The following is a 12,305-nucleotide window of genomic DNA, read 5'->3' as shown; positions in this document are numbered from 1 at the left end:
GGCAGGTGGATCACCTGAGGTCAGGAGTTCGAGACCAGTCTCACCAATATGGTGAAACCCCATCTCTACTAAATATTAAAAAAAAAAAAAATTAGCTGGGTGTGGTGGCGGGTGCCTGTAGTCCCAGCTACTGGGGAGCCTGAGGCAGGAGAATCGGTTAAACCCGGGAGGCAGAGGTTGCAGTGAGCCGAGATCACGCCAGTGAGACTCCGTCTCAAAATAAATGAATGAATGAGTATGTATTTTCACCTTAGAGCAACCTCACGAGACAAGTGTGAATAATTGTACTTCCTCTGCACCTTTTTTCAGGGCTACGACACACCGTTGCATTTTGCTTGTAAGTTTGGAAATGCAGATGTAGTCAACGTGCTTTCGTCACACCATTTGATTGTAAAAAACTCAAGGAATAAATATGATAAAACACCTGAAGATGTAAGTACTTATTACAATGCAGTTGCTATGTAGAGTTAGAAATGGAAATATATAAATTTACAGTCTGTGATCACAGGCACAGGGAAGCCACAAGGAGCTCTGTGTGAGTTGTGTTTGCTTTATGGGCACATGTTAGAACCCTGGCTGTTGAGTAAGATGCACTTTGTGAAGAAGATGCATCTGTAGAACCAGGAGGGAAGGAACTGACCCAGTTTGCTGATTTTATTTTCCTAAAACTGGCAGTCAGTTGCTTTGAACAGCTCACAGTCTTTTATCAAGTTCCCTCTCTGAACACATCAGTTGACCAGAGTCAGAGAGAACAGAGGTGGTGATGGTGGTGGTGATGATGATGGTGATGGTGATGATGGTGGTAGTGAGGATGATGGTGGTGATGGTGATTATAATGGTGATGACGGTGGTAGAATGATGGTGGTGATGATGGTAGTGAGAATGATGGTGGTGGTGAGGATAATGGTTGTGATGGTGATGGTGATGATTATGATGATGGTGGTGATGGTGATTATGATGGTGATGGTGGTAGTGAGAATGATGGTGGTGATGGTGATGGTGATGACGGTGGTAGTGAGAAAGATGATTATGGTGGTGGTGATGAAGATGGTGATGAAGGTGGTGATGGTGGTAGTGGTGAGGATTGTGGTAATGGTGACAATGAGGATGATGATGGTGGTGATGACGTGATGATGGTGATGGTGGTGGTAGTAGTGAGAATGATGTTGGTGATTGTGGTGGTGGTGGTGATGGTGATGGTTGGTGGTGGTGACGGTGGTGGTGGTAGTGAGGATGATGGTGGTAGTGATGATGGTTGTGTTGAGGATGATGGTGAGGATGGTGATGAAGATGGTGATGATGTGCTGATGATGGTGGTGAGGATGAAGATGGTGGTGGTGGTAGTGGTGAGGATTGTGATGGTGAGTGAGATAATGGTGGTGGTGGTAGGGAGGATGATGGTTATGGTGATGGTGAGGGTGATGGTAGTGATGATGGTTGTGATGCTGATGAGGATGATGGTGGTGAAGATGTGGTGGTGAGGATGATGGTGGTGAGGATGAAGATAGCAATGATGATGGTGGTGTTGGCAGTGGTGGTGATGATGGTGACGATGGTGGTAAGGATGATGCTGCTGAAAGCAGCTAAATTGTATTCAGCTCAGTGTGCACCAGGCGCTGTGCTAAGCTTCTCACACATACATACTCATCTGACCCAGACAAGCCTTCAGTCAGGCCTCGTCATGATCCTGAGCAGTTGAGCAAAGTGCACCTTGCAGAGGGCAGAAGTATATTCTGTGCCCACAAAGTGCAAGAAGTATCTGGACCTTCTGAGAACTGAAAGATGAGTTTGATTTTTCTGTGCATTACAGCTGTGAGCTGTCCCTTGTCTAGCAGCCCTTTAGAAATAAAAGCTGTAAGGATCTTCTGGTGGCAGTGGCCTCTCCCACACCCCTTCTGTAATTGCTGTTATTACATAAGCAATACATCCACTTGCCATAGAAAACTTAAAATACTGCTTGATCAAAAAGAATAAAATTCACCAGAAAATTCTACAACTGAGAAATTGCTATTATTTTGCATACATGTGATTCAATTTTGTGTGTGTCTGTGTGTGTGTGTCTGTGTTTGTGTGTGTGTTTGTGTGTCTGTGTGTGTGTCTGTGTGTGTGTGTGTGTGTGTATCTGTACTTCTTCAACATAAGAATGGCATTTGGTAACCAACTTAAAACTCCTGGCATTTTACAAAGCATTTGACTTTTTAAAGCTCACAATCAGGTACACACTCAAAAATGTAGTTGCATTCATAGTTTTAGTTAGTTTCTCTCATAGGCTGGTTCCTTTCTTTCCTTTTATTTGAAGGTTGTTGGTTTTTCTGTAGTTTCTAGCAAAAGTTCGTATTGCTGCAATTCTTCAAGGGCTGAGAAAGTTGATTTCTTTAGTGGCAAAAATAGAACTTTGATGTTCCGTGTTACTTAAAAGCTCCACCTTGACCCAGCCTCACAACAAAAAGTTTGTGTATGACCAGGCTTCCTGTAAGTGGAACTCAAACAATCAAGAAGGTTAGAAACATGTTCACGTGCTTCTGCTTTTACTCGATGCGCTGGTACGTTTTCCTCTCCTTGCAGACAGTTAGAAAATGTCGAGTAGCGCAAAGAAGAAGTAAATTTACCCATAATCCCAGAGTGTGTTCTCCTAGCTGTCCCCTTAGACTTTTAGAAAGACCACACTCTTCACACATTTTCTGAGTGTGAGCTTTATTAAATCTTTAGCATTAAGATACTATTCTACTTTACTGAGTTTAAAACTATTTTTCTGAAATCATTGTAATGATAAGGAAATGTTGCGATCAAATAAGATTTAGACACACTTTTTTTTCCAATAGGTAATTTGTGAAAGAAGCAAAAATAAATCTGTGGAACTGAAGGAGCGGATCAGAGAGTATTTAAAGGGTAAGATGGGCAGTTGGTGCCTGAATCGTGGGGTCCACGCCGGGAAGGGCCTTGGAGCGTTGGGGGACACAGCAGAGCTTTGCTTTCCTGAGCTCCCCGGACGTGTGCCGGCTCCCCTCGGAAGCCTCTCCTCGGGATCATCCTTTCTTCTCCCGAGCTCTCCTAGCTCATTTGCCACCTTTTTTCTGTTATCCCTTCTCTGAAGTCTTGTATCTGTTCCTTGAGCTTTCTGTGAGAGAACTTTTTTGAGGTTGTGTGTCGCTGCCTGTTGCCAGTGGCCTCATCCCTGGATCCATACGTCTCTCTCACAGTAGCTTCATTGTGATGGCTTCTCTTCAGGTGGAGCCTGCAGTTGGCAAAGAACAGCTCAGGGAGAGGCAGGGTCCAGAGCTCCTTGGTTGGGTGGCTGGCCTGGCTTTTGTGTGTCTCTTTGCCTGTGTTGGGGTGGGGGTCGCTCCCTGTCACTCCTTCGATTCTGAAGCTGCCTCCTTCCTCCTCCTGTACTCCTGGTGCACGCCCAGGCTCCTGTCTTGGCTCCGGGACACTCCCTCCCCACTCGCCTCCGGGACGTTCCTTCCCCACTCGCCTCTGGGACGTTCCCTCCCCACTCGCCTCTGGGAGAGAGGCCTTTGCTTTCTGGGCCGCCCTCCTCTAGTCAGCAGCTTCTAGTTGTTGGCCCCTGTGCCTTGCGGTTTGTAGGTGCCAGGCATGTGAAAATGGCTGGTTTCAGGGATGGCTTTTCCCTGCCGTCTTCCTCTGTTTTCAGTGAATTTTGGAAGATGACACTTCTAGAAGCGCCTCTTTGCCATCTTAGCTCGAAGTCTGGAGCTTCTGCTTGCTGGTGAGATTGAAGCAGACGCTGAGGTCCTTTCACCCACCTGCCTGCTTTCCTCTCTCTCGGATTCCATTCCTATCCAAAACTCTGTCTCTATTTAAAGCAGGGTCCGCAAATGACTGCTTTTAAAAATAAAATTTTATCAGCATAAAGCTGTCACCACCATTTGCACACTGTCCGGGTTCTTTCCCAGCACACAGTGACTTGTGGCCTACTGAGCCTAATTATTTACTGTCTGACGTTTTATAGAAGTTTACCAAGCATGATCTAAGGTGTGAAGAGCCTCTGCTTGTCCCCTGATCTGTTCCCGTCCTAGGTATAATTTATTAATTACACTTCTTCAGTGTGTGTAGCTGTGCACAGGAAATGAATCCTGCATGCTGTTAGCGGCGAGAGTTCCTCCTCAGGGCCGTTGAGGCGTCGCTGCAGAGGCCCAGCCGGAACCTTCAGAGGCCCTGGGAACACACGGCTATGTTGCCAGAACATCCCTGAAGAGCCGAGAGTCTGCTCCGGATTTTCAAACCACACTGTCAGAAATGCTTTGCAACGCTGACATTAAGCATTGCTTTGTGATGGTATTTAGGAAGCAATTCTGTCTGAGAGATCCTTGCCTATGTGTGACAGTAAAACACTGTCGCCTGTAAGATCTGCCCCAGCAGCTGTTTGCTGAGGAGAAGGCAGCTCTGTGAGATCCATGTTCCTGTGGGCTGAGCTACACGGCACCTCCAGAGCTCCTACACCTCCTTCCTGGTCCTTCTGAGGCTCATGCGAAGCCCAGGCATGGTCAGCATCTGTGGTCACGCTGGGGCCTCGGTCACGTTGTAGCTTCACATGCCACAGAGCCTGCTACAGGGCTGGCTGCATCCTGCATCCCACCCTTCCCGTCACTCAGAGAGAGACCCACGCTTGTGTGAAGATGAGGAAGGACTCTAAAGTGTTATGAGAGACAAATAGGATCAGAAAGCCAGGCAAAAAACTGTCCAGAGACCGTGAGTCCCATCCGTAGACAGAAATTGTTAAAAGGGACCTAAATCAATATGCCAAAAAAGTAAACATTAGTATTTTATGAGTAAAGTGTAGGTAAATTGTACCGTATACCTACCATGCACCCTATACTGTACATACTGTATGTCTTCTTTTCATATGCCACTGAAAGAGGGAAAAAACTGCCAATTAACCTGTAAAATGCCAACGTACATATGATGTATCCAAATATAAGATAGTAATATGTAAGACAGAGTATTTGAATTGCCCTAATTTTCAGTATGGAAAATTAGTACTCTTGAATGGAAATTCTTCAGTACCTTCAGTACTCTTGAATGGAAATTGTCGTACTTTTTCTTAACTTTCATTTTAGGTTCAGGGGTAAGTGTGCAGGTTTGTTATATAGGTAACCTGCATGTCACCGGGGTTTGGGGTACGGATTATTTCACCTGGTGATCAGTATAGTACCCAGGAGGTAGTTTTTCCATCCTCTCCCTCCTCCTCACTCCCTCCACCCTCAACCAGGCCCTGCTGACTTCTTGTTCCTTCTTTGTGTCCATGTGTGCTCAGCGTTTGGCTCCCACTCATAAGTGAGAGCCATGTTTGGTTTTCTTGCCTGTGTCAGTTCCCTTAGGGTCATGGCCTCCAGCTCCAGCCATGTTACTTCAGAGGACATGATCTTGTTCTTAATATCCTGTGGTATATATGTACCACATTTTCTTTATCCAGTTGACCGTTGATGGGCATACAGCACTTTTACAATTAGAAAAAAATTAAAAGCATAAAAACTATGATAAGCAGCCGGGTGCGGTGGCTCATGCCTGTAATCCCAGCACTTTGGGAGGCCGAGGCAGGCGGATCACAAGGTCAGGAGATCGAGACCATCCTGGCTAACACGGTGAAACCCCGTCTCTACTAAAAATACAAAAAATTAGCCAGGTGTGGTGGTGGGCACCTGTAGTCCCAGCTACTTGGGAGGCCAAGGCAGGAGAATGGTGTGAACCCAGGAGGTGGAGCTTGCAGTGAGCCGAGATCACACCACCGCACTCCAGCCTGGGTGACAGAGCGAGACTCTGTTTCCAAAAAAACTATGAAACTATGATAAGCCTTTAACGTAAGAAATTCCCAGGCATTCCAGAGTAGCATGATTGACTGTAAAGGAAGCCTCTTGACTCTGGGTTTCCAGGAGCTGGGTTTGAAAGCAGGACGAGGTGGTGTGTGGCCTCCGTGCAACCTACAGAACCTCACAACACTATCCTATATGGCTTGACTGCACTGTCCCGTGGGACCTGAAGACACTACTCTTCCTTGTGCTTTTTCCATACTCACATCCAAGTGCCGTGTGATTCCAGATCTGTTGAGAGATGCGTATTCAGTGATGCAAATTGTAAAGTACAAGAGAAGCAGGACTGAGAAGCGAGGAGGCCGGGCACAGCGGCCCACACCTGTAATCCCAGAACTTTTGGAGGTGGAGGTGGAATGATCACTTGCATCCAGCAGTTCGAGACCAGCCTGGGCAACAGAGCAAGACCCCATCTCTACAAAAAGTAAAAATTAGCCGGGTGTGGTGGCGCATGCCTGTGGTCCCAGCTACTCAAGAGGGTGAGGTGGGAGGATCCCTTGAGCCTGGGAGTTCGAGGCTGCAGTGAGCCATGATTGCACCACAGCACTCCAGCCTGGGTGACAGAATGAGACTCTGTCTGAAACTAAGAGGAGAAAAAAAGGAGAGAAGGAATAAAATATTACTTTTTTTTGTTTTTTTGAGACAGATTCTCACTCTGTCACTCAGGCTGGAGTGCAGTGGCGTGATCTCGGCTCACTGCAACCTCCACCTCCCAGGTTCAAGTGATTCTCCTGCCTCAGCCTCATGAGTAGCTGGGGTTACAGGCACCCACCACCACACCCGGCTAATTTTTGTATTTTTAGTAGAGATGGGGTTTCATCATGTGGGCCAGGCTGGTCTTGAACTCCTGACCTCAGGTGATCCACGCACCTCAGCCTTCCAAAGTGGTAGGATTACAGGCGTGAGCCACTGCACCTGGCTGGAATGAAATAGAACATTTTAAAAATGTATTAAGCTCCTACTGTGTGCTACTCTTATTCACTCAGGTCCGACCCCTTAGTCCTTTAACTACCTGGGGCTTCCTTTTCTTTCTTTTCTTGTAGCAGTGGAGGAAAATGAGGCTGGTTAAGTGAAGTGAGCTCTGAGACCTTGTGTGACTTTGTTTTCATTGTATCCATTTGCATTAAGTGCAGTGAGCTCTGGCGCAAACCACCCTCTGCCCCGTCTGTTGGATCCATTTGCAGAGGCCTTGGCAAGGGCTCGCGTGATCCCCGTGCTGCTCACCCAGGCCTGACCTGCGGAGGGGGCGGAAGCCTGCAGCCAGTGCCTGTCTCCTCCCTCAGGCCACTACTACGTGCCCCTCCTGAGAGCGGAAGAGACTTCTTCTCCAGTCATCGGGGAGCTGTGGTCCCCAGACCAGACGGCCGAGGCCTCTCACGTCAGCCGCTATGGAGGCAGCCCCAGAGACCCGGTGCTGACCCTGAGAGCCTTCGCAGGGCCCCTGAGTCCAGCCAAGGTGAGCTGCTGTAGAAGCTTCTGGAAGCGGTGCCTGGCTGTCCCTATACTGTGCTCCTGGGTGTTCCAGCCTGTTGCCTTGTGCGTGGTCTCAGGGACCATGTCCTGTGGAGCCCCAAGGTTGTCCTCATCTCAAACCATCCACCAGTGATTGGTGATGAGAACGTTTGTCAGAGAAATGTGTGTTCTTGGCTCTGTGGCTTGCTTACCAGGGCCGATGTGCTGGGAGCCACTGTCTCAACAAAGCAGACATTCCCTGGGCCAGCCCCGTCCTGTGCGCGTGTCACCCTGTTCTTTCTGTGTCGATGGCCCGTCCCAGGGCACCTTGCTGGTGTAGCGAGGCTGCCCGTTGTGACTAGGAAAGCTCCATCTGCACGTCCACCTCCTGACCACGTTTCCCTGTGGCTGCAGCCCCCGCTGGCTTCCTCTCAGACAAGTCCCTCTCCTGGAAGCCTCAGCCCCAGGTTCTACTCATCCCCAGTGTTCAGAGAAATCCTTAATGGTGGTGTTGCTGGGTCAAAGGTTGTACACTTTTTTATTTACAGCTGACAATTCTTTCTCCTGTTGGAATACTTCACATACTGACCTGCACGCATAAGCCTGTGCTGGAAACTTTCTAAATCAGTTACGATGAAAACGGCTCCAGGCCGGGCGCGGGGACGCACGCCTGAAATCCCAGCACTTTGGGAGGCCGAGGCGGGCGGATCACGAGGCCAGGAGATCGAGACCATCCTGGCTAACATGGTGAAACCCTGTCTCTACTAAAAATACAAAAAATTAGCCGGGCATGGTGGTGGGCGCCTATAGTCCCAGCTACTCGGGAGGCTGAGGCAGGAGAATGGCCTGAACCCGGGAGGGGGAGCTTGCAGTGAGCCAAGACTGCGCCACTGCACTCCAGCCTGGGCGACAGAGTGAGACTCCGTCTCCAAAACAAAAAAGAAAATGGCCCCAAAATTAGGTGGTATCAGGTAAGGTTAGGTGAGATGCATAAAGCATAAAGCTCTAGGGAGAGTGACTGAGAAAGATCAACGCTGGTTTCTTCTCCTGCGATGGGAGCAGTGTCACATGTGCGTCGGGGTGGCAGCTCCGAGCCATCCACTGTCCTCAGGGTGAGGCCTCGTGCTCGGGCCCTCCTGGTTCTGAACCTCACAGCCCAGATGGGGCTGCAAGAAAGGAGACCGCCTCCCCTCCCCCAGGTCGGAGTGCAGCCATGCGGCCACTCAGCCATGCCACAGATGGGCACGTGGCCCAGGGATCTGCTAGTGAAGGGGAGAGAAGGAAGGGTGTGCGGAGACGGGCAGCTACTGCGATGCTGACGGCTCTTCAGGTTTCCGCAGCTGAGGGGCGCAGTGCCTGACACGGCTAATACATTTTTTTTTCTTCATAGGCAGAAGATTTTCGCAAGCTCTGGAAAACTCCACCTCGAGAGAAAGCAGGCTTCCTTCACCACGTCAAGAAGTCGGACCCGGAAAGAGGCTTTGAGAGAGTGGGAAGGTACTGAAAGGCTGAGCCGCAGCGGCGTGGGGCACACAGTTGGTTGCGTTTTGATTAATGACAGAAGGTCAAATCACAGCTTCAAAGTACCAATTCCCAGGAAGCCTTTTCTGGGAGACTTGGTCCTTTTCGTGAAGGTCTAATTCCTTGTGGATGTTGTGGAATTCTAGCTTAAGCCAGTCCCGTCCCAGACCTGGGGGACGTCTGCAGCGCCTTCCTTTCCTTTTCTAATTGGAATTCCTTGTTGGTTCTGGGACATGTTTCTAAGGAACCTTAATATTTTATAGAAGGTACCATATAATGCTATGGATTCCTTGGGAAAAAATAGGCCATAGCCACAAAGCTAAATTATGTTGTAATCAAATAAAGCTTCGTGGAATTGTTTAGAATATTTTCTCAAAATATGTGCCCAGTGTCAGATGTACAACTGGAACCCAGAAAGGACCTCCAGGCTTTCGTGTGCCTGGCCATGACTAGAACCACGGGCAAGTTCACAGGGCTGTTCCGTGATCATGAACACGTCCGTCTGTGGGAGTTGAACTGTGTGACCTGGGTTGCTGGCGTGAGGGTCTGTCGGGCTGAGGCCTCTTTCCTGCCTGCAGCCGTTTCACGGCTCCTGAGAGCTGTGCCGGGTCCTCTTACCTGTGAGGAGGCGTGCTGTTTCAGAAAATGCACCGTATGATTTCAGCTGCCAGTTAAGGATAAAGGAAAATTATAACCATGATTGCAGACATTGCTTTGGTACTTGAAGCTTTAGTGGCTTTTTTCTGTGTAGTTCTGAGTATTTTTTCTGGTTTCACAGCTGGTTAATTGTGTTTTGTTTCTTACAGGGAGCTAGCTCATGAGCTGGGGTATCCCTGGGTTGAATACTGGGAATTTCTGGGCTGTTTTGTTGATATGTCTTCCCAGGAAGGCCTGCAAAGACTAGAAGAATATCTCACACAGCAGGAAATAGGCGAAAAGGCTCAACAAGAAACAGGAGAACGGGAAGCCTCCTGCCGAGATAAAGCCACCACGTCTGGTAAGCACGTGCAGGCGTGGCTGTGGCAGCTGGGAGGGGCCCCCCGTGGCCGGGGTCTGACAGGATGCGCACATCTGTTTCTCATCTCTTGGTGTTTTTAACATAAAGGTCCGGTACTTTCCCTTAGGTTACTATTTTTTGAGACAGAATCTCTCTTTGTCACCCAGGCTGGAGTGCAGTGGTGCAATCTTGGCTCACTGCAGCCTCCACTTCTTGGGTTCAAGCGATTCTTCTGCCTCAGCCTCCTGAGTAGCTGGGACTACAGGCGCCCGCCACCACGCCTGGCTAATTTTCGTATTTTTTTTTTTTTTTTAGTGGAGATGCGGTTTCACCGTATTGACCAGGCTGGTCTCGAACTCCTGACCTTGTGATCCACTTGCCTCGGCCTCCTAGAGTGCTGGGAAGGTTAATGTTAAATGGGTTGTGTGTCGGGGAGGATACATGAAAAATAATGGCATCGCTTTGAGCAGTATTGCTGTTTCTGCTTGTGTTTGCATCATCCAAAATCTAATATAGTTTCATTCTGTGCCGTTTTCTCAAAACTCATAATAGCTGAACTCCATTCGCTGAGACTGATATTTTAGATTTGGTATATTTTCAGGAAAAAGACGAGTGCACATCAGAATACTGGTGTATATCAGACACCAGGGCACAAAGCGCCTCGCACGGTGCGTATCAGACACCAGGACGCAGAGCGCTTCACACAGTGCATATCAGACACCAGGACGCAGAGCGCTTCACACAGTGCATATCAGACACCAGGACGCAGAGAGCTTCACACGGTGCATTTCAGACACCAGGACGCAGAGCGCTTCACACGGTGCATATCAGACACCAGGACGGAGAGCGCTTCACACGGTGCATATCAGACACCAGGACGCAGAGCGCTTCAGACAGTGCATATCAGACACCAGGACGCAGAGCGCTTCACACGGTGCATATCAGACACCAGGACGCAGAGAGCTTCGCACGGTGCATATCAGACACTAGGACGCAGAGAGCTTCGCACGGTGCGTATCAGACACCAGGACGGAGAGCGCTTCACACGGTGCATATCAGACACCAGGACGCAGAGCGCTTCACACGGTGCATATCAGACACCAGGACGCAGAGCGCTTCAGACGGTGCATATCAGACACCAGGACGCAGAGAGCTTCGCACGGTGCATATCAGACACCAGGACGCAGAGAGCTTCGCACGGTGCATATCAGACACCAGGACGCAGAGCGCTTCGCACGGTGTGTATCAGACACCAGGACGCAGAGAGCTTCACACGGTGCATATCAGACACCGGGACGCAGAGAGCTTCACATGGTGCGTATCAGACACCGGGACGCAGAGAGCTTCACATGGTGCGTATCAGACACCGGGACGGAGAGTGCTTCACACGGTGCGTATCAGACACCAGGACGCAGAGCGCTTCACACGGTGCATATCAGACACCAGGACGCAAACACAAAGCACTTCACACGGTGTATTTCAAACACCAGGACGCAAAGTGCTTCCAAAGCACAGGTGCACTGAATGGAAAGATCATGATGGAAGAGGTTAATCTACAAAATCTAAAAGTGATTCATAAAAACATCAACGATGGCCAGGCACGGGAGCTCACGCCTGCAATCCCAGCGGCCGGGCGCAGCAGCTCACACTGTAATCCCAGCACTTAGGGAGGCCAACGTGGGTGGATTGCTGAAGCCCAGGAGTTCGAAGGCAGCTTGAGCAACATAGTGAGACTCTGTCTCTATTTATTTTTTTTAAAAAAACAGAAATTTGCTAATAACTAGAGATTCGAATCTGCTAAAATACAAATTAAAGCAGATATACAATTTAGAGTGTGTGTGTGAGTGTGTATGTGTGAGTGTGTCTGTGAGTCTGTGTGAGTTTGTGTGTGTAAGGTCATAATAGAACCATTAGCCCACAAGACACTTCATTTATAAAACAAACTCCCTGGAATGATAGAAAGAAAATGAAAATGATTGACATACATTAAACTAAGAAGCAGTGAATCTTCAACAGTCACGACCTGTGACTCTGATCCACAGAACTAGAGCGACGTCAGTGCCGTCGTTATACAGGAATCATTGAAGTCTGACCTTGCTGTGTTGTAGCTGATGGTGGCACAGAACTCACTTCTGTAAAGCGGCCTCATTTACAGTGTTGTCTTGTGACTATGTACGTTTTAATTAGTAAATATTAAATAAAGTTGAGGCATTTCCTAAGTAGCAGGAGCCACAGCTCAAGTGTTCTGGATCCTCCTGTGGCCGCGGCCACCATCGTGAACACCAAACGGGACGTTTCTGTTGCCTGTCGCACAGTGCTGCCCCCAGGAGCTCTGCTGTGTTATCTTCACACCTAAAGCGCAGCAGGGTTACTTCATGGAGTTGTTCTGGACGATCTTCGGGATCCTCTGGGGCACTGTGACACTCGGAGTCCCTGGGGTCGCAGCAGATCGGAGCTGGAGGGTGGCTGGGGGTGCAGGGCAGTCATCTCGCCCATCACCTGGG

General features: G+C 49.0%; 1 protein-coding gene across 1 annotated transcript in view; it reads left to right on the top strand.

Annotated features, from left to right (window-relative positions):
- The window catches only part of ANKLE2 (ankyrin repeat and LEM domain containing 2), a 37,880-nt gene that overhangs the window by 19,291 nt on the left and 6,284 nt on the right, over positions 1-12,305 (top strand). The window contains exons 6-10 of the mRNA XM_055096424.2: positions 310-432; positions 2,823-2,889; positions 7,115-7,287; positions 8,674-8,780; positions 9,611-9,801. Coding sequence (XP_054952399.1) covers positions 310-432; positions 2,823-2,889; positions 7,115-7,287; positions 8,674-8,780; positions 9,611-9,801 — 661 coding nt within the window. The remainder of the gene's footprint in view (positions 1-309; positions 433-2,822; positions 2,890-7,114; positions 7,288-8,673; positions 8,781-9,610; positions 9,802-12,305) is intronic.

This window comes from Pan paniscus, chromosome 10 (assembly GCF_029289425.2).
Source record: "Pan paniscus chromosome 10, NHGRI_mPanPan1-v2.0_pri, whole genome shotgun sequence".
NCBI classification, from domain to species: domain Eukaryota; kingdom Metazoa; phylum Chordata; class Mammalia; order Primates; family Hominidae; genus Pan; species Pan paniscus.
This window is presented reverse-complemented; position numbering and strand designations above follow the sequence as displayed.